The sequence below is a fragment of the Bufo gargarizans genome, chromosome 6 (genome assembly GCF_014858855.1).
Source record: "Bufo gargarizans isolate SCDJY-AF-19 chromosome 6, ASM1485885v1, whole genome shotgun sequence".
NCBI classification, from domain to species: domain Eukaryota; kingdom Metazoa; phylum Chordata; class Amphibia; order Anura; family Bufonidae; genus Bufo; species Bufo gargarizans.
The window spans coordinates 370186058-370209600 of record NC_058085.1 but is presented as its reverse complement, the minus strand read 5'-3'; the positions used below and the strand labels follow the sequence as shown (position 1 = coordinate 370209600).

General features: G+C 45.1%; 1 protein-coding gene across 1 annotated transcript in view; it reads left to right on the top strand.

Annotated features, from left to right (window-relative positions):
• Nucleotides 1-23543, top strand: part of LOC122942245 (VPS10 domain-containing receptor SorCS1-like) — a 578027-nt gene that overhangs the window by 438298 nt on the left and 116186 nt on the right. Inside the window, exons 7-8 of the mRNA XM_044299747.1 lie at nucleotides 15138-15256; nucleotides 22886-22975. Coding sequence (XP_044155682.1) covers nucleotides 15138-15256; nucleotides 22886-22975 — 209 coding nt within the window. The remainder of the gene's footprint in view (nucleotides 1-15137; nucleotides 15257-22885; nucleotides 22976-23543) is intronic.

Sequence of the window (23543 nt, the reverse complement as noted above, 5' to 3'; positions counted from 1 at the left end):
ACTAGACCTAACCCTGATATCGCTAACCTACTAATGGCAGTAATGATTATCCTCTTTACCATAACCCTCCAAACCTAATAACTCTTACCCTACTAACCCCAACCCTGATATCCCTAACCTACTACCCTCACTTTAATAACTAACTATGCATATATCTCTACTTTCCCTAGCCCTACTAGACCCAACCTACTAACCCTCGTCACCCTTATCCTACTAACCCTAACCCTGCTAAACCTACTTCTACTACCATGATTATGCTATTTCTAACCTACCAACCTTAGTAACCCATATTCCTTAACCCTAATCCTATTAATCCTTACCCTACAAACACTAACCCACTTGAAACACTAACCAGCCTGTGGACTGGTTTGGCGCTATTTCTGGAAGAAAGAAGACATTTGTATCTAATATTAGAAGGATATGGATTAAAATCAATGTTGGGACTTTTTCATGGTCCCAGATGACTGGACAATGGACTGAACTTTGCTGTCCTTGTTTTAATTCTTCTATACTTGCTTCATAACAAGTCCATTCCAAACCTTTTACACCATGCTATACCCATTGCAGGCTCTGCGGGGGTGGAGCCTGACACTGCTCTTCATACAACACTAATGATAGTGGTCATACCCTTGGACCATTATGCACATTATGCTGCTTATCAGTTTTGCCTGGAGTGATCCTTTAACTCTTGCATCTGTTTGCATTGACTCGTTAATTGGCTTATTATAGATGTGGTTTATAAAGTCATTGTCCTCCCCGAACCTGCCCTCCCCCCCTTCCGCTCATTCTCCACATCCCCTCTACGGCCGTCCCGCTCGAGTGCAGTGAAAAGCAAATTAATTCTTCTCTTTCTTATGTTAATTGGAAGCATTTGAAATAATTTATAGGAACCTTTTTTAGAAGCGTCTTCCTTCTCGGAGGCAGATTTAGAACTCGTACAGTGCAGCATTATATGATTTCCAGCCCTAGATCTTCAGATATTAAATTCAATTAAATAACTAATAGGGACGCAGCTCCTTCAGGTCAGGGCTCGGAGCAGAGAACCCTCACACAAAGACTGGGCGGCAGATTATCGGGGAAATCCATTATTGACGGTAGGGGTCAGAATGTTTCCCCAATCTTGTGCTGTTTTAACCTTTCTTGGAGGATTTAAAGGGGGAGTCCATGAAAAAATTGATTAAGACCGCCATTAGTCCCAATATACCCCTCTTCACATTTTTACGTGATCATTCGTCCATGTCTAGTTTGGCACAGGAATGTCCTGCAAAATGGGCCTTAAAGGGGTTTTTATGCAAATGTGCAATGAAAATGGGTGGAACTAATTGTGTTATAAATGGGAAGTAATAAGTCTTAAGTCATAAGGTATGGAGCTGAAATGTAAATAATCAGGGCTGGAAAATCTTCGGTGACCACAGCATTCCCTCCATGCCACAAGAAGGTCATTGCAAGCTAAGGTAGATCTATAGGAGGTCCCTGCAAAGAGCTCCTTATTTCTCAGCTTCCTTAAAATAATGGGATCTCGTAGCAGCAGTCACCCTTGTATTTTCAGATTTGGCTTGATGAAAGATGAAAAGTTGTTTGATCTAAGTTTTGCCAAATTTACAAATTGGGTTGCAAATTATGGGGCAAAAAGGCAACAAAAATTAATTTGCAACTTTTAGTCCTACAAGAAACATGACTAGTTTGATTCATTAACACCACCCTGATACAACCTCAACACTTCCTTCTGCAAATCAAAGACTTGTCAGAGTCCTCGCCAACCCTCCACCAAAAATGTCTCCGACAAGACCAAAAATTACTGGCCTCGGTGGTATGACACTAGACCACTGAGACTAGTGATTGGCTGCACCATTATATGGGGGGGAAAAAAGGACAACCTCCTAAAGTTGGGGCAATACTGTTAGGTCTTACTTGTCTTCATGAGTTCTGTGATGGTCTCCATTCATCTTCTTTGTTGGTCATCCTATCTCCACCTTTTTGTTTCTAGTCTTCTGAGAGTACTTTCAGGACTGTGTAAAATACAAAAGGAAAAAAGCCAACATCCATCGTGAAAAAGTTTACCAGAATTTTTTAAGAGAAGAAGCCAAGAAGAAAGTTTTTAGAGAGGATTCACCACCTGTGCACGAAGGGAGGGAAATGTGCTTTCTTCAATTTACATTTGCGCATACATTCTCGTCACGGTATAATAACATCACTTATCCTGTAATCCCAAAGGAAGCATTATGGAAAGCTTCCAGGAGCCAGAAAGTATACATAAAATATTCTAAAGAGGAAACAACAGCAACAAATTGCGTATCGATGACTATTTCAAGGGTCATACATTAAAATAACAATGAAAGGATTGCGACGCTTTTGGGCAACCCCTCAAGAATTCCCTATTAAAGTGCAATCCCATGTTTGGGACAGGCTGAAGAGTGTAGCCTTTGTTCTGAAGAACATCAGTGAATACAAAAATGTGTGGCCACTAGTGTTGAGCGAATCAAAGTCAAACTAACTGACCTGGATCCGAATTTCAGGAAAAATTTGATTCGCAACAAAGCCAAATTTCCTCATACTTTGTGGTAACAAATACATTTTTCCTGAAATGACGGGAAAAAACAAACAAAACATACTCACCTCATCCATTTGCTCGCGGAGTGGTCAACCTGATTATCTTGATTAAAGAAACTGCAAAATCTCATCAGTGATGATGTCACCACGTCCGGCCAGTGTGATAACCTGATGACATCATCACATCACCACGCAAGATTTCGTGAACAAATGGATAAGGTGAGTATGTATATTTGTTTTACCCTTATTAACCCTTGAAAGACCTCAATTTTAATGTCAGATGCCACGATCAGTGATGAAGGCGACATCTGAGGAGTTCAATGACCGGGGTCGGCGCGATCGCTGTTTCCCCTCACTGCTCCCACTACATACAATGGAATGCGATTCATGATAAAGTAATTCGTAACAAATCAAATTTCTTTGTGAAATTCAGCAAAGCAGCCAAATCAAATTATTGATAGCTTCACTCATCACTAGTGGCCACCAATCACTTCCACCTGCTGATCATAATGGGATCTTATTTAGGTTTCCAAATTAGAGCACTAGAAGCTTCATCTACTTAGATCCTTAGACCTGGCTTGAGAGGGGTAGGAGAAAGCTTTAGCGTGGTCATTTATACTCCATGACATAATGCTAATTACGTACTTACTGGCAAGGGTCAACTGGACAAGTTGGCACCTACTACATCCAGATACAAGTACATTATTCTCATGGATATCGTAACATCTCATTAATTCGGTGCCTTATTCTCCAAAAATTCCTGCAAATCTAGTCTCCAACAAAAATAAACCCATCAAGGAATTTAATCAGCTCTTGACTTTTTTGGTGGCCACGTAACCAACGGTAGCTATATTTTGGATCTATGTCATCTCTTTCCATGTTGTGCTAATTCTCACGTGTCATTGATGATATGCCAGCACCAATATGTCACCTGTTATGGATAGGTGTGTGGACAATGGATATGGAACCACTGTGCCAACTAACCTGTCTGGCATTGGGCAGATCTAAGACTATTATCCTGGCAGGACCTTGGTTTACACCTTTTAACCTCTATACAGAGATCTGGAATTCACTGCAGGGAAGCCAGAAGGTTGCTACCTTTTGGAATGGTCATGGTTTAGTTGTCAGCTGACTAATGGAGGTCAGAGACACTATTGCAAAGCACCAAAGGCATAGACAAAGCACTAAGTCAAAACCAGGTGGCGTACAGGTGAATCCAAGTCAAACACCGATGTCCTGTCTTGGGGAAAGGTGTTCCAAAACTACTGCTACACTAATGTATCATGTATTTTCAAAACCAACTGCATCATTCCAGCATTAAAAGATTTTTTTTTAAGGTTTAGGCCACTGGCAGATGGAACAATAAGGAACCCAGACTTCAAGAACCAGACATACAGAACACAGGACCTCGTACAGACAGCAAATACTGGACAGCGGTGGTCAAGACGTCTAGACCAGGGATGTGCAAACTGCGTCTCTCCAACTGTTGTAAAACTACAGATCCCATCATGCCCAGTCTGCCTACAGCTATCAGGCTACAGCAGGGCTGTAACTTTACAACAGCTGGAGAGCCGCAGTTTGCCCATCCTTGGTCTAGAGGGAAGGAAGCACCAGATGCTCACACTGTCATTACAGGACATGATTCAGACACAACTCTTACAGAAATTCAGACAGAAGCCGGCACACACAGACAGACGGATTAAGCTCTTCATCCAACACCAAGACAAGGGCAAGCAAACAGGGTATATAGTAATGTATAGCACAGACACAGGGTAAAGGCATATGGAACTAGGTCAGAATTCGGACATGGACAAAACTAGAATGATCCAGACACAGGACACAGACAGAATCTCAGCAGGTTCAAGCACAGCATGTTGCACAACCAGGGCAGGTCACAGAACTCAAGAAACACATATGAGACTGACATAGAACTCAGGAACTATATGGCAGACTTAATAACCTCATTAGACGAGCAGATAGAGGCACACACATCCAGGGAATGAATAACCCTTGCAATATAGAACTGAGAGGAGATACAAGCACACAGGCACTAATTCACATAGCAACTAACCGAGGCCAGAACGCATGGAACAGTGGCGCCATGAACAGCCATTGAACACAACCGTACAGATGCAAACCCACAAGAAGCCGGTGCCTCAGCGCGCAGAACAACGGCACAAGTGAAATGTCTTTGTAACACCACCAATGTCAGGGGGACGGGTATGTTCTCTTTGGATTGTGTCTTCCTTGACAACATTGGCAATTCAATACCAACCCTGAGTTGCTGAAATGCAAAGAGTTGACTTGTTGAGCAGGTATAAAGCTGAAGTATAAAGTATAAATCCAAACATGCAGTAGTTCAGAATGCCCCAACATCCATAAGCACCTCGTGAGAATGATGAATTATGTGAAGTTGGATGTGATGGAAGACAATTGGAAAGTTCCTAGTTCTACCTTCAGGACAACATGAGGCACGTCTAATTGGATTCAACCATGGAAATGCCTTCAGTTATGGAATGCTGTATCTGACACTAATGAGGCTCAGATTTAAAAAATGAAGCAAAGGGATAAATTAATTTCTCTTGGGCTCCTGAGCGTCTCATAAAATGATCACAATTCTGCCATTTACCATTAGTTTTTTTTGCCAATGGCTGCAAATGAGGCCAAGATAGAGGGGAGACTGGAGGAAGAATTCAATTGTCTCCTACAGGCAATTACTGCTCATAGGCAGCACTGCAGAGACCTCGGCCTGTGCCGCGTCAAAGTGTTGAATCTTGTCTTCCTCACTCCCAGGTTCATGTCTGACACAAGTCGTCTCGTCTCCCCTGGAATTTCTCTGATTTGGGTAAATGTACATGATTGCCGCCATTTCAATTACCGAGGTGAAGATCTTTGGTGAATTAGCATATTTGCAAATGTCAAATCGAAGATGATGTGAAAAGTTAACAAGGGAGGAAAACTTTGTTGCCATTTACATTTCTATAAAATATATTCTTGGTCAGGTTTTTTTCCTGACACATTGCAAGTTTCGGGAACAGATGGTGCGGAGCTGGTGACTGCATTGTGTGAAACTCTAATCAGTGAAAGAATTCACATCACATATACTGAAGTCAATGGGAATGGGTGCTCTGGACAATTAAAGGGAAACTGCCCCAATACATGTGACCATAGCCACACCTCTAGTGGATTCATCTGAGGGTGTCCAGTGGGGCAACATTTCTGCTATAAATGATCTTGACCTGCAGTAAGCTTTGGAACGGCCTCAGTGAGGACCAGTGAGGAGGAGTATGAATACCTTTATTTTTCCACCTCATTCTTAGCATTACTGTGCTAGAAAATGTGTCCCTTCTGGACCCCTTTAAGATAATTAGCAAGTGACACTATAAAAAGTCACTTGCTGATTATCAAATGATTTAGAAATAACAGCCAGTCCCAAAAACTGCATTTGTAGCTTCAAATGGTACATCTAGAACATCTGGTTTGCAACATGCAGATCTCTAGTTTGCAGAAAGCGACAACATCCAGTATTGTATATCCTGATAATTGTGAATGATAGTTCCCCACCAGTTGGAGAGTTATAGAATATAGAACACTGATCAAGACCACCAGGGAAATGGACTTTATCCTCACAAGTACTCCAGACCACCAGGAAAATAGACGTTTACCTCACCAGTACCCTAACCAATAGGGAAATTAAATATAACCTTACCAGTACCCTAGACCATCAAGGGAATGTATTATAGCCTCACCAGTACTCCAGACCACCAGAATAATATATTTTAAACTAACCAGTACCATAGACCACCAGGGAAATGGACTTTGACCTCACCAGTACTCTAGACCTGGAAATAGACCTTTACCTCACCGGTACCCGAGACCACCAGGAATATAAACTTGTACCTCACCAGTACTCTAGACCACCAGAATAATATATTTTAAACTAACCAGTACCATAGACCACCAGGAAAATAGACTTTGACCTCACCAGCACTCTAGACCTGGAAATAGACCTTTACCTCACCAGTACCCTAGACCACCAGGAATATAAACTTGTACCTCACCAGTACTCTAGACCACCAGAGTAGAAAGCAGCTGTAAAGAGCATCTCTCACTCTGGAGGACCTGTCCTGTCCCTCTATACTTGTATATACCATTGACGTGAATGGACTCTGTGCAATGCTTCCTTTCCCCTGTGGGGGTGCCGCAGCGGACTTAAACATTCACAGCCAGATTTCCCCCTAAATTACAGCTGATCACTGGGAATTCCAGCAGTAGGACCCAATATGGCCTCCCTGATATCAAAGACCCTTGGGATTGCCCAAAGTGGAGAGCCCCTTTAAGGATATGTTTTCCTTCATTTTAAGCTAAATTTCCTTTGTACAAACTAATAATTCATAGTAAGTGGAATTAGCATCAGGAGTAATAGACGACTAGAGCGACTGAAAGGTCTTAATTTATCTTGGCATTTTTGTAATGATGACATTTTTGAGAAGTAAAAATAGATGTGAGAAAGAACAACTGATGTATATGCTGTAGAGCTTCCTGCTTATGCAGTTTGATGATGACTCCCATTATCCCTGCTGATGGTGACAAAAGGCAAAGGTTCAAGTTCAAGCTGTTATTTACAAAAATTAGATCAATCTAGAAGAGCGCCATACCTGTCCACAGTTTGTGTGTGGTATTGCAGCTCACTTCCATTCACCTTAATAGTGTTTAGCTGCAATACCAGTCACGTCCCATGGACAGGTGTGGCGCTATTTGTGAATGATAGCAGCCATGTTTTGTTCATCCTGTACAACCCACAACCTCAAAAACCTTTTGGTTTTCAATTGTAACTTGAAACTGATATTCTGAGGGCCTAATGAAGTTGAAGGTGCAAATAAATAGACACCAGACTGTCTACTAGCCCCAGTTCGGATCTTCCGGTATTTGACCTCACCTTGCTGGAAACTAGCCCAGCCACACATGCTGGGAGGAAAATACTTGCCTTGCCAGACACACGAGGGGTTGGACACACACCAGACAATGCACTCAAGACAGGGCATCCGCGTTTCCCTGCAACCGGCCTGCTCTGTGTTCTACCGAGAACTTAATGTTCTGCAGAGACAAAAAAACATCTGGTGACCCGGGCATTCCTGTCTTTGGCCTGGCTCATCCACTTGAGAGGGGAGTGGTCGGTCACCAGGCGGAACTTTCTAGTAGCGGAGAGACTGGAGTGCCCACTTGATCGCCAGGCACTCTCTCTCCACTATACTATACCGGATCTCGGCTGGGGTGAGCTTGATGCTTAGGAAAACAATGCAATGCTCCTCCCCGTTGACTTCCTGAGACAGTACAGCACCGAGTTCTACTTCGGAGGCATCTGTCTGTACCACGAACTTCCTCTTGAAGTCACCAAAACCGGTGACCCACACAGGCCCGACTTCAAAGCGGCAAAAGCCTCTTCCGCCCGACCATCCCAGCGAACCATCACTGATTTTCGTCCCTTCAAGAGCCCTGTCATGGGCGCGGCTAGAGTAGCAAAGTGGGGAACAAACCTCATGTAATAGCCCACCATTCCAATGAATGACTTAATTTGCCTAGTGGTGACAGGTCTGGGCCAATTCCGTATCATCTCAATTTTGTTCACTTGGGTTTTGATGACTCCGCGCCCAATGACATACCAAAGGTACTTAGTCTCTTCTAACCTTATCACACATTTTTTTGGTTTAGCGGTTAGGCCAGCTTTCCGAAGGAAGTCCACTACAGCCTGCTCTTTGGGAAGGTGACTTTCCCAGTCTGTACTGTCGATGACAATATCGTCCAGGTAAGCCGAAGTGTACCAACGATGTGGACGAAGCACAATGTCCATTAGTCGCTGAAAAGTGGCGGGGGCGCCATGCAGACCAAAGGGTAAGACCTTATATTGATACAGCCCTGAAGGCGTGATGAAGGCAGTTTTCTCTTTGGCAGCCTCTGTTAAGGGCACCTGCCAGTACCCTTTCGTGAGGTCCAAAACAGAAAATACTGGGCTTGTCCTAACCTCTCGATGAGCTCATCCACCAGGGGCATGGGATACGCATCGAATTTGGAAACCTCGTTAAGTTTTCGAAAGTTGTTACAAAACCGGAATGTCCCGCCCGACTTGGGTATCAATACTATAGGACTGGCCCACTCACTTTTTGACTCCTCAATGATGTCTAGCTGCAACATTAGCTGCACCTCTTCCGATATGGCTTGTCGCCGAGCCTCGGGTACCCGGCATGGTTTTAATCAGACTTTTGCCTGAGGCTCAGTGACAATGTCATGCTGGATTATGGAAGTGCGTCCAGGGAGGTCCAAGAACACATCCGTGTTCCGACTAACGAACTCCCTGGCTTCCTGAGTCTATTTAGAGGAGAGACTGTCAGCATTTTTTACTGTGGCAGCCACCTCTCTTGCATCCATCAGAGGGGCCGGTACCTCTTCTCCTAGAAAACCCGGTCGTGGCTGTCTTCTGTACAGGTTTCCCTATCTTTCCACGGTTTGAGTAAATTCACATGGTAAACCTGCTCAGGCTTTCGCCTCCCCGGCTGGTGTACCTTGTGGTTTACATCTCCAATTTTCTTGAGTGCCTGGTAGGGCCCCTGCCACCTAGCCGGGAACTTACTATCCACGGTCGGCACCAGAACCAAAAGCCGATCGACCGAGTTAAAGATCAGGACCTGAGCCTGCTGATTATAGACCCGACTCTGGGCTTGCTGAGCTGCCTCCATATGCTCCCTAACAAGAGGCAACACTGTCTCTATCCGATCATGCATCTGGGTAACGTACTCAATGACAGTTTTATGTGGAGTGGGTTGTTGTTCCCACGCCTCTTTGGCCACGTCCAAGAGACCGCGAGGGTGTCTGCCATATAGCAGTTCGAAGGGCGATAACCCAGTAGAGACCTGGGGTAGCTCTCGCACTGTGAACATGAGATAGGGCAGAAGGAGGTCCCAGTCCTTCCCATCTTTAGACGCTACCTTTTTCAAGATATTTTTTAATGTTTGGTCAAACCTTTCTACCAGGCTGTCCGTTTGTGGATGGTAAACGGACGTCCGTAGTTGTTTTATGTGGAGCAACTTACAGAGTCTGAGTAGCCTTGTAGCACTCTACCAGGTCCACTATTTCTAGGGCGTTGCCAGGAGACTCCTGGCCAATCCAGTGCTGGAGAGGGGGCGGCAGAGCCCTTCAAAACATATCAGACAATATTCTATTCAGCATAGCCGTGGGACTCAGCACATCAGGCTGTAGCTACTTTTGCTAGAGGTGGAGTAAGTCATAATGCTGGGTCCTCGCAGGCTCAGCCGGCTTAAACCCCCACTGATGTATCCGCTGGGCCCAGACCAACACATTCACCCCCAGTCTTGCCAAAATCTCACCCTTTACTTTTTGGTAGTCCGCCGCTTGATCGTCCGGCAAGTCTAAATACACCCTCTGGTAATTGGATGCCAGGAATGGAGCAATGAGCTCAGCCCACTGGTCACGGGGTAGCTTTTTCCTGATGACCACTTTCTCGTACATCGCCAGGTAGGTTTAAATTTCGTCTGCAGGGGTCATCTTAGGAATCGCGGCACAGACTGCTTTCCGGGCATCGTGGATGCTTGGGGTTACTCCTGCTGTCTGCAAAGTCATCACATGTTGTAGCAGCAACTGGTTAGTCTCCTGCTGCTGCTTATTAGCCTCGCGTTGCTGCAGGTTTGTCTCTAAGATTAGCCTCCATGAGGGCCTTTACAACAGCCTCCATTTTGTTGTAGGGCACTGATTGTAATACAGCTGGTTTAATGTACGACATACAACCGTGACTGAAAAATGCAGAAACCAAGAATATCTGCGTTTACGCCAGCCTCACTGCTCCTGCACGCATCCTCCACCAATGGTGGGGTTTTGCTCTGGTAGATAGGGTAAGCGGGCGCAGTACAGAGGCAAAATACAAGTTCTTAACTCAAAACATCAGTGTTTATTCACACTTGAGGCAATTGCACAAAACAGCAGGTAACTTTGCAGTCTTGGTGTTAATTCACACACAATGGAAAGTTCATATAACACAAGTCACCTTGCTGGCAGTTCTGCCTACAGTAGTCCACAGCAGGCTTTAGGGAGCCTGTTTCCCCAGCATGTGGCTCTCAGCCCTCCAGCATGGCACAAAGCCTCAGATCCCAAAAACAGAGACATCTCTGCTGAGCCCAGCTGCCTATTTAAGGACAGCCTGGTGGTGCCAAAACCCAGACCGGCACTTAAACTCTGGTCCGGTATTTGACCTCACCTGGCTGAAAACCAGCCCAGCCGCACATGCTGGGAGGAAAATACCTGCCTTGCCAGACACAACCCCTCTCTGTGTCACACCCGCTATACACCTGAAGAAGGACTGCTATGTACACGCCTTATACTATATCTTTTGAAACAATGATGGCACCAATAAACGTTCACTGTAACATATGGTCCTTTCTCTCTGATATCCATCGTTTTATACAATGTTTTGCTTCGCTAACCAAACACTCAACACAGTGTATTGTGCGTCCTCTTAGGCAACTAAGGATGTAGTCATTTGTCCACTAACTACTTCCCACCTACAATCCCATGGAGCTTCTCCTGCATTTTTGTTTTCTAGCATCTGCTGAAAACCAAATTGAAAGACTGAGTTGTCACACAGTTGTACAGGATTGGCACACATCCCCTCCTCCCCTCTGCTGCTCCAGATCCCGTCCTCTGCCATAGCGCTGCTCGCGTGGACTTTCCTCTTGTGGTTACAAGGGAGTATTTGGTTTCTAAAGCACCCAGGACCCAAAGATGGCTTTGCCTACCACCCAAAGATGCCAGCCTTTTTGAAGGGGAATTGTCATGCCATACTTTTCCTGCTGACTGGAGATGTTCTTCTGTCCTAGCTCTTGGTCCTTGTGCTACTGCTCCTAATTTTAATGCCTGATTGAGCCACTTTCTATCTTCAGCCTTGATTCTGCTTCATCCTTGGGACTGTTAATCAGGTACCTGTTGTTCTACCCCCGATTCTGACCCTTTACTGAGATCTTCTCTGGCCTGTCACATCCTGACTGTTAACCTAATGATGACACTTGGCTTTGTTTGTGACCATGTTACTACTGATTCTGCCACCAGCCCATGACTATTGGGGATTTGGGGATCATCTTACAGCAAAGACCTTGCCTCCTTGTGATGGTTTAGAATGAAAACCAGGGGTCACCTTAGACTTGGCACCCCAGTCTAGCCCATGCCAAACAAATTAGGGATTAGAGAATCTGCACCTCCACTACATGACCACAATAATCAGTGACCAGCAGCGGCTGTCAGACATTTTTCATTCATTCCAATTAAAGTATGACCCAAGAGCAAAAAGTTGCTCTTGCTGTTTTACATACAATGTAAAAGTCACAGAACTTATTTTGGGTCTTAGAATCCCCTGGAGCTCTGGACCAATGGCTCATTTCATGCAGCCCTTGTAGCAGGCCTGAATATGTACAAGAGATTTGGAGGAACTTTCCACCAAGCAGATTCATAAAAATCTGATCTTTGAGGCAAAATGATCATTATGAAGTTAGTTTCCCTGGCTCTAGGATTCTCTTCTCTTCATGAATCAGATTAGGCCATAGAAAATGTTTCCTCTTCCAGTTGGCTTGAAGTTGATGAGATTATCTCTACGTTACCTTGAATATAAAATACTGAATTTGACGAGTTGTAGGATTTTGATGGCGGAGCTGTGAGGACTCGAGAAATTGTGTTTCCTGCCAGAGAATTAGCAGCAAAGGAGAGCAAGCTGTCGGCGGACACAAAGGTGTTAGCGAGTCTGTCTGCAGCAGCTGGTAGAACATTTATCTTGTCTGAATTCCTAGCTGGGAGGTCATGGCTCGAATATCTCCATCTGTCTACAGAGCTGATCCCAGATTTATTCCTTCAAGGAACCATTGGCACCAGAACAACTGAATGCCTGTTCACCTGCAATTATTTGCTCTTTTCCTATGTCTCAACACACCGAGGGCACCATGAAGAAGGTTTTTTGTTCCGTTGACGGAAGGAAGTGTGAAGGGAATTGTTGCAGTAACAAACTTATTATTTGACTTGTAGAGTCCTTCGCTTGAAGTGTTTTGTATGGGCTTTCATGTTGTGGAAGGAAAGCTTATTAATAGCGATAATTAGCTAAAAGATAAAAATGTTACGGTCAAGAATCAGAAAATAGATTCTCTATGATGTCATCTGTTTGGAACAGGTATGAAGAATAAGGGACCCCCTGGTCTTCACCTTTAACAACAAAGGAGAGGCTGACTTTTCTGCATAATGAGTCACTGTTTGCTGTCCCCTGAACACTGATGCTGTTTCGGCAATGCACCATTAGGAACAGAGCCAAAAATGATCGGCAGGATAGTGGTTTGGATGCTCCAGGTCAACGGAGGAGACAGAAATATATTCAGGAAAAACCAGGAGTCAGAATGATAATTAACACTACAGGTACCAGGAACGGTATCCAAGCCAGGATTGTAGTCAGAAATAGTGAGGAGTACTACAGGTACCAGGTGTTGTATCTAGGGTCAAGCCAGGAATGTAGTCAGAAGTCAGCACTAGGACTAAAACTAGAGCATAGTATCTAGGGGTTAAGACAGGAACACCGCCAGGAACAGCCAGGAGTCAGCACCAGGAGTAGAACCATAGGTACCAGACAGGGTTGTTACCACAGTTAGGATTATGAACAACAGCAATAACAACAAGGAGGCAGCACTTTATTAATTCAGCAGCTAGGAGGACCCTACGCCGGGCCTGATGTCCTCAGGAGGTTCCTTAATGGCCTTGACACCCAATGACAAAGACAATGTGACACCCAATGACAAAAAAAATAGCTGTGGCCAGGATGTGCAGACCTGTGATCAAAAAGCAGTCTGGAGTGGAAGGAAGGCTGTAACAGGAAAATAACAGACCTGTCACACCAGCGGTTGTGGGACAACAACTTTTTTTTTTTATAAAGGTGTCATCGATCACAGGCAATCTCTTTTTGTTAGATAGGTTTCATAATGATCAGCTGTGAACAAGTGCTCAATTCACCTGCAGCACCACCGCAGGGGAAATTAGGTACTGCATAGCTCTTATTTAAATCAATGAGCTCTGTGCGAAATATCAATGTGCCGGGTCCTCCAGAATGAGAGATGCTTTGTTCAGTTGTTCTAGCTAAAAGATGTGGATTCTCAAATGGAAGCCGTCCAAAGTTTCTAATATGGTATATGAAGTGGGTGTTCTAAACAAGCCAACTACAATTGGGTTTGGACTTTCCCATAAGAGATTATTTTTTTCCAATTATCTTTATTTCAAATCAAGAAACTTAGCCAATTAAAAAAAATATCTATAGAAGAAAGAAAATAAGAAAAAGCCAATATCCAACTCGACAATATTTTTGTTGCATGGTCAGCAAGCAGAGGGGGGGGGGGGGGCTGGACATATCCAACGACTTCATATCCTCTTCCACTGATGTAATTGATTCTTGCTTTGATAATATATTTTCTCATAACTTTACTTGCCACAGATTCCCATTCACCCTTCAGGGGCACTTTGTCAGAGCGCCACAATCCAGTGAGAATGATTCTGACAATAAGTAGAACACGTAAGATCCGGGTGTGCTTTCCCCCTGATTACAACATGCCATAAGAGAAATTTCGGGAAACCTCCATACATATTAGCAGGTTGACTGGTCCAGTATTGGCTGGCGCTCATTCAATAGGCTTTGTCACCTTAAGGGAGGGAGAAGATTTGGAGGAAGAGCAGCAGGGCCAGACTGGCCATAGACCTTACAGGGAAACTTCCCGATGGGCTGATGCCCAGGGGGCTGTCTGAACCCTCCTCATGGTTGACAGCCAAGTAAGTAATGATCTGATGCACCCAAAGCTGAGCGCTTTAAGTACCCAGCTGGTGGCTACAAGTGTCCTCCTGACTCCTGAATTCAACTGTCCTGCCATCCTGAGGCAACTGGAGTAGGAGGAAAGAATTTGGTGCGGGCCAGGAGGGGTTGCTGGTGTGGGAGGGGTCCCCGTTGAATAATTCACTTTGGGGCCCAGTAATTTCTAGTTATGCCACTGGCCCCACCTACTTTTGTTGACTTTGCTTTATATCAATTTGGACCCGCCCACAACATGAGGCTACTTTTAGTTTTTACCTGGGCCACTTTAAGTTCCCAGTCCACCCCTGAAGAGCAGGGACACCTGCAGTGACTGAATAAGCCGCGGTTTGACAGCACAGATACATTTTGTTTTACTTTTGTCTTTTTTCTTAGTTTGTTTCTATAAATATTGTTCTGTAATGTAACAATTTCACAACTTTTCTCTCCAGTTCTGCCAGAAAGTGATGACGCTCAGCAAGGGGTATTGGTATTGATAATCTGCCAGCGGGAATATGAATAGCATCGCTTATGATATCTTGTGTCAGGATTGACTTTATGAGCCGGTCTGCACTGTATATTCTGAGGACGATGTTCCTCACAGAATAGACTGGGGCACTTTGATTTCATCCTCCAAAATGACAATGTAGCATATGCAAAGTAAAATGCTTTGATTGCAACAATGTGTATTTAATTGACTCTTGTTCTGGTTTGTCAGATGCTCAGTACATCGTCTGTAAAATGAACAACTGCTCGGAGACAGTGAGGACAAAGCCCTTCGCAGGATACATCGACACTAACTCCCTCATCGTCCAAGATGAATATGTCTTTGTCCAGGTGAGTCAATGCCGGATGTTCCCATAGGATGTGTCATTCTCATTATTTGTTTAGCAGATAATTTCTTATTGGTAATTTGTGAATATGTGGTGGGTTTGTGCATACAGTGGCATGCAAAAGTTTGGGCACCCCTGGCCAAAATTACTGTTAAGCAAGTTGAAGATGAAATGATCTCCAAAAGGCATAAATGAGCGGGTCCCAGTGGTGGGATCTGCGCCTCTCTGATATTGATGGCATATTCTAGTGACGTGCCATCAAAGTCTGAGATGGGAATACCCCTTTACTAGTCTTTGTATTATATGAAAAATAAAACCTTAACTAATCATATCATTAGTATATAAGACTGAACATCCATTAAGTAGTCATTAGATCATTCAAAGGACTAACAATCCCTTAACTATTGTATCATTAGACGATTCATAAGACTAACCAAACCTTGAACTTGTCATATCATTAGAACATTCATAGGATTAACAATCCCTTAACCAGCTGTATCATTAAGCTATTAATAAGACTAACTAACTCTTATTTAGTCATATCATTAGACCATTCATAGGACTAATCAACCCTTAACTAGTCATATCATAGTACTATTCATAGGACTATAACGGCCTTAAGTCAGTCGAGGCAATAGACCTTTCCCAGTACCAACAGCAAAACCCCAAAAAATGGATCAAAGCAAAGGACTCGCTTACTACTAGGCCAGGGTGTAGTAGCATCATCTATGGAGATCCGCACTGTTCTGTCCAAGAAGAGCAACAAGCAAGTGACAGAGAAGATATTGAGCAGGTGGAACAGTCAGGATGCAGCCGTCAATGAGCGAAAGTTACTTTGTTAACATTTTAAAACAAATCAGATTTTCTGCACATAGAACAATAGGGCATCCAGATTTCAGCCTCGTACATCATATGTGCGGTCACTATGGCTACTCCTATCTACCAGTGGACGCACAGCCGCCGGTACAGTATGTGGTGTGTATTAAGCCGCTACATTTCAGTTACTTTTAGTGTCTGTTGTGGTGGCAGAAAATCAAATCTGTGCTGTCGGGGACCTGAGGATAAAAGGTTTTGTGGCTGCTTATTAAGCACTGGTCAATTAGAGTTTATCGAGCATTAAGTCATCAGAGAAAAAGTAACATTAAAATAACGAGCGGAAGAGTCCGGTAATTGTAACGAGGGAAAGTAGGAAGAGAGAGGGGAAGAGAGAAAAATAGAAGGAAAACCTTTGACAGAAAGGTGTCAGGACACACATTGCAGCTGGCTGTGTATGAGGATATGTAGCTGCAGACTGGTCAGAGTGCCCATGCTGACCCCTGTCCACTGCTACAGGTGCCTACTATGGACCTGTAAGCCTCAGAACTGGACCATGGGACAATGGAAGAAGGCGGGCTTGTCTGATGAATCAGGTTACATCACCGCAGATGGCCGGGTTAGCGTGCGTCACTTACCTGGGGAGGAGAAGGCACCAGGTGACCTCTGGGAAGAAGACAATGGGTGCGCAAGGCTCTGGACAATGTTCTGCTGTAAACCCTTGGTTCTGGCATCATGTGGATGTGACCCATACAACCTACCTAACTATTGTACAGACAAGTACCACCTCAATGGCAGCAGAGCCCCCCCCCCCCCCCCGCCCCCCAATGGCGGTGCCCAACTACACTGCAAATTCTTACCAGGAATGAGGAACATGACAACAAGATCAAGGTGATGACTTGTCTCCAAATTCCTAGAAGTCAATTCGAACATTATCTGTGGGATGCGCTGGAGAAAGTCCAATCCATGGAGGCCGCAGCAAGCAACTTACAGGATCTGCTTCCAGAGACCACAGGACTCCTCAGAGGTCTCCTGCAGGCCCGTCGCTACCCAACAGGCAAAACAAGCAATTGCTTGGGGCCCCGAGCTGGTTGGGGCCCCGAGCTGGCCCGGGGCCAAGCAGAGCCGGTGCCCGATGGTATATTCTAACCCCCAGGCGTTCCCATGGTGACGGGGACGCTTGCCTGCGGGTTAGAATATACCATCGGATCTGAGTTTTACGAGCTCAGTGAGATTGTAAAAACTCAAATCCGATGGTATATTCTAACCCCCAGGCGTTCCCATGGTGACGGGGACGATTGCCTGGGGGTTAGAATATACAGGGCCACGCCGCTCACAGCAGTATATTTATAAACTAATCAGTAACTACTTTAACTTTAATCATTGCTCATTGCTGAGCTCTTTACTTGGATTATTTGGATATCTTACTTTGTCTTAGCTCCAGTAATAGCACACAGTGCGGGGGGCGGCGCTCACTCACTGACCGACGTCACGCGCCTGCTCCTCCCACTAGGCGGCGCAGGCGCGTGACGTCAGTGAGTGAGCGCCGCCTGCACTGCCTGCTGTTACCGGAGCTAAGACAAAGTAAGATATCCAAATAATCCAAGTAAAGAGCTCAGCAATGATTAAAGTTAAAGTAGTTACTGATTAGTTTATAAATATACTGCTGTGAGCGTCGGGGAGGGGGATCTGTGGATGGCAGTGCCATCCACAGATCCCCCTACAGTGCCATCCACAGATCTCCCCCCTAAACAGTGCCATCCACAGATCTCCCCCCTAAACAGTGCCATCCACAGATCCCCCCTAAACAGTGCCATTCACAGATCCCCCCTCCCCTAAACAGTGCCATCATGGCACTGTTTAGGGGAGGGGGGGATCTGTGGAAGGCACTGTTTAGGGGGGATCTGTGGATGGCATTGTTTAGGGGGATCTGTGGATGGCACTGTTTAGGGGGGAGATCTGTGGATGGCACTGTTTAGGGGGGATCTGTGGATGGCACTGTTTAGGGGGGAGATCTGTGGATGGCACTGTTTAGGGGGGAGATCTGTGGATGGCACTGTTTAGGGGGGAGATCTGTTGATGGCACTGTTTAGGGGAGGGGGATCTGTGGATGGCACTGTTTAGGGGGGATCTGTGGATCGCACTGTTTAGGGGAGGGGGATCTGTGGATGGCACTGTTTAGGGGAGGGGGATCTGTGGATGGCACTGTTTAGGGGAGGGGGATCTGTTGATGGCACTGTTTAGGGGAGGGGGATCTGTGGATGGCACTGTTTAGGGGGGATCTGTGGATGGCACTGTTTAGGGGGGAGATCTGTGGATGGCACTGTTTAGGGGGGAGATCTGTGGATGGCACTGTTTAGGGGGGAGATCTGTGGATGGCACTGTTTAGGGGGGGATCTGTGGAGGGCACTGTTTAGGGGAGGAGATCTGTGGATGGCACTGTTTAGGGGAGGAGATCTGTGGATGGCACTGTTTAGGGGAGGAGATCTGTGGATGGCACTGTTTAGGGGAGGAGATCTGTGGATGGCACTGTTTAGGGGAGGAGATCTGTGGATGGCACTGTTTAGGGGAGGAGATCTGTGGATGGCACTGTTTAGGGGGGAGATCTGTGGATGATACTGTTTAGGGGGGAGATCTGTGGATGGCACTGTTTAGGGGGGAGATCTGTGGATGGCACTGTTTAGGGGGGAGATCTGTGGATGGCACTGTTTAAGGGGGATCTGTGGATGGCACTGTTTAGGGGAGTGGGATCTGTGGATGGCACTGTTCAAATTTCATGCACATTAAATGCAACAGTAGTATTTGCACTGTAAACCTCCTTTTTTATTTATATAAAGTGTGGGTGAACTTAAACTGTATGGCTATACTGTGGTTCCTGTAGGCTTTGCGTGCGTAAGGTGTGGAGGGGGGGGGGGGCCCTCTATGTCTATTTTGCTTGGGGCCCCCAAATTCCTTCAAACGGCCCTGGTCTCCTGATGTCCATGGCAGATGTTCTACAAAGTCCCCAGCAGTTATACAGTGAGGATTGTGTCACCCGATCTCAGCCCCATGTATCATATGTAATATCAGCTCGCTATATGATGAGCGCCCTATGGTTGGACCCAGTTATTACTTTCTATCTCTTTACATAAGTTCTTTTCTAACTTAGTCCCGAGTGGTGTCCCCGTCACACAGATCACATTCATTGCCAGTGTCTTCTCCATGGGCCTCCTGCAGAATTCTGGCTTCTGTCATCCCAAGATTGGAACTTTGCCATCTTTCCTAAGTACCTGTGGCGTCCACCATCCTTTGTCTTGGCTCGATGTAGATGGGACTGGCACTTGGCCCTTGCCAGCTGAATGCCGCCTGATCACGCACGGATCCTGTGCCCTGTAATAACTCACTGGAGCCTTCTCATGCCTTGGTTTCTTAGTATCGCCTACACCAAGTAATTAGGTTTTCTTCAAGTAAATGAGCAATATGCTTATCTCTTCTCCACTAATTGTATCCCCTGAGTCTAATTGTTTGCTTCACGCTGGAGAATGGAACAAGCTTTTGGCTGAAGAACGGCTGGAGCCTTCTCAAAGTATTTATTTGCATGGAGCTTCTTTTGGTGCAGAGATGTGGCAGGATTGAGCTAATTTTAGTGCTTTCAGATTAGATTACTTTGTGTCATTAATTAACGATATCTTTTAACAAAAAATAATATTTACATTTTACATAAAAAGCCATTATGAATTTAGGTTGTAGTACCATGCCCGACCACATGGTGTGCTGTTATAGGGAAGCATAGTATGTAGTGTACTCATTGCCACCCTGTGGTAGAATTAAGTAATGCAGCCCTTTTTGAAATCCGGATACCTTTTCTTTATCAGCTCCTTTTCTACCAGGACTAGGTCTCAACAGAGTTGTCTAAAAAAAAAACATTTTTATTTGAGTCAACACAGAGGGTTCACCCCTTAAGACCCTCATCTGTTAGTCGGATGGAGAGAGGCTACAAAGAGGAACTCTGTCTTTCTCTGGAGGACCTGACATATCCATCCATTACACAGACAATGATCACTGTTAGTCGAGCACCAATGTGCTCTGGTGCTAGAGTAGAACACTTCCGAATGCTCGGGTGCTCTACAGAGCAACCGAGCACAATGGAAGTCATAGGGAGAACCCAAGCATTAAACCAGGCACCCCCTGCTCTGAAGAGGCGAGGGTGTCAGGACTCTAGTTCGGCTTAGGAGTCCCTGCTCGGACTCCATATATAGCTAAATGCCCATATATAGAGTCAGTGCTTGGGGACACCCCAGTGTATTTAAATCTAATTTAGCCTCTATTTCTGAAAAGTTTCTGGCAGGTTTCAAACTCACAACCTTCTACATTATCGCCAAGAATCTTGACCACTACACTATAGAGCTGCATGGCCAATTACTTAAAAAAAAAAAAAAATCAACCTCTTGAAGCTCATCAAGAGAATGCCAAGAGTGTGCAAAGCAGTAATCAAAGCAAAAGGTGGCTACTTTGAAGAACCTAGAATATGACATATTTTCAGTTGTTTCACACCTTTTTGTTATGTATATAATTCCACATGTGTTAATTCATAGTTTTGATGCCTTCAGTGTGAATCTACAATTTCTATAGTCATGAAAATAAAGAAAACTCTTTGAATGAGAAGGTGTGTCCAAACTTTTGGTCTGTACTGTATATTACACATTTTTAACAATTACAAAAAAAATATAAAATATATAAATTTAATTTAGCCTCTATTTCTGATGGGATTTGAACTCACAACCTTCTACATTACAGCCCAGAATGTTAACCACTACACTATAGAGCTGCATTGGCAGTTACAAAAAAAAATGAATAAATATGAGACTTCTGCTGTATAGGAATACTTACTACTAGTAAGTGTACAGCAGAAGTCTCATATTTATTAATTTTTTTAAGTAACTGCCCATGCAGCTCTATAGTGTAGTCGTTAACATTCTTTCTGGGCTGTAATGTAGAAGGTTGTGAGTTCGAATCCCGCTAGATTAGATTTAAATACACTGACTTGAGCACACACAATATTCGGCCGAGCATGCTCGCCCAACACTAATCACTGTGCAATGCTTCATTTAACCTGAGGTGGCGCTGCAGGACAATTAAGCATTGGCTTTGGGGAGGATGTTAAACAAGGCCATTTTTTTTTTCAGAATAGGGGTGGGGCTGTGACAACTTTTAATTCATTCCATGAAAAGAATGGAGGTTTGTCACTGCTTCAAAATATGTTACTGTGGTATGACTCATGGAGAAGGTATCCAAACGGGGACTCAAAAGTGAAGGCCTGCAAAGACCAAATATTGGGTGCTACTACAGCAGGTGGACTCCCGTAGTCTACAGAGCCGGCATCTCTGGTTCACATGCTGTAGTAGCTCCAGGTATTGTCTATATTATGACCTCAGCATCATTATAGAGGTCTCCTGGCCTTAGACAAGGGGTTATCTCACCCGGACCACCCCACACTTTTTCAGTTGGATCTGGCCTGACAGTCACCTGATCACTTTGGGGCCGGCATCTGATACTTTAGAAAAAAAATTTAGAAATTAAAGTGACCCTGGGAAAAAAAACGTAAAAGTGGCCCCATGTTGTCGGTGGCACCAAACTAACAGGAGTCGGGGCAACACAAGAAGGCTGGGCCTGCAATACCGTAGTGCAGCACAAAATACCGCCCCCGCAGAACCAAATACCACAGTACAGAACAAAATACTGCTGCCCGAGCCACAGTGTTCTAATTATTCACCATCTTGGGTTCAGGTCACCTGCGGCTGTTGCCCAGGTGCATGAGTACCTGATGCTCCTAGCATTAATTAATAATTAAAGCTTCTGATCGTTATGTACCCAGCTGGTGGCCGAAAGGAGGGCTTGGGCGGTCCCCTGAGCATTGGCCCAACAGGAGATTCCCCTGTAGGGTCTATGGCCAGTCTGCCCCTGTAACAATCTGCTTCCTGAAAGACAAAGAGCCAAACGGCAGCATTTCACCCAAACTTCTGTTGGGGTGGAGGTGCTCTAATGGTTCCATAAAGGGGCTCCCTGCCCCCCCCAGTAGCGCTAGTGCCAGTAGCGCTAGTGTATAGTGCTTCTTCACCCCTCCCCCCTAGTTCCAGTATATACAATGCCTCCCTGCCCCCTCCCGTAGTACTAGTATATAAAGGACACGGACACGGACACGGTCAGCTCTGCTACATCTGTATGTAGATTTAAACTATAAACTGCCGCCCTTGGCGCAGTCCTTGGTAAATTCTTGGGGAGATTCTCCAGCAGCCGGGGCCGATTTACAGGAACGGATCCCTAATATCCGCGGCCCATTTCTGCAAATTGAATTTGCGACCTCTTCAAGTTCAGGCATGTTCTAAAACGATGACCAGAGGGAAATAATCCCGTAATCTCCCAATTTACAGATTGTCAGAAATATGACTTTCTGTCTACTGGTTCTAGATTGCTCACTACTGGGCAGTAATTACAGGTAATCCTCAAACCTGCCGATGTAGCAGAGCCGATGACCCGGTATAATGGCCTCTGCTCACCTTGCTAAACCAAAGACAGAAGAAGCCTGAGGTTTTCTGCAGTTTGATGTGATCTGAGTAATGGATGTAGCAGAGCTGGGTTTGTCAGCTGTAGGAGGTTTGTTTGCAGCTCCTATAGGGGTTGTCACCTCGCGTTTTCCGAAATCTGAATGGATATTGCTCCATAACTGGGTGGCTATAGCTTTCCGGACTGTAGAAAAACGGTGGGATGGCCGCAACGGTGGTCGTGAAACATCATCCCATAATAACCACTCACTTCCACTCTGTCTTGCTCTGTGTTGCAGCTCACCTCTGGAGGACGCCCACACTATTACGTTTCCTACAGACGAGAGCCCTTCGCACAGATGAAGCTGCCGAAGTACGCTCTGCCCAAGGTACAGTACCCTCCAATCATTTCATCAGTCACAGTCACTGGCTGCTTAAAGGATTTGTCAATTTTGTAGAAATCTCTTTAATTTTACCATGATTAGCTCCTCGGGGGAAGTCCCCACTGCTGGCACCGCCCCTGATTAACTGTCATTATGGGGCTAATGCTCCATATCAATGACTATTCATTGAATGTCTCAGCACTGTTCACTTCTTGCTTATTTAAAGCGGTGGTGGTGATATGATGCAGCACAATGAGGGGCCCCATTGTGATTTTTGCTATGGGGCCCCCTTTTGTCCACGTACAAACCTGGAATACTGGGAAAAGACTGCATTATGTGAATGAGGCATGAAGCGTGTTGCATTCTGTATAAGTTCTTCATCCTCATCTACCCTGGAGTTATATTACCTGGAGGAATGAGTCACATGCAATAATCCTGTGCCTCGCACCTGCCGGGTCGCAGCGCTCCGCTCCGGGTGACCCCTCGTTCCATCATTTATCAGCAGCGGAGGCTGCATCTGTGCCCGCATCATCCATTACCAAACATTAGAGGAAAATATGTTCAGGTGATGCCT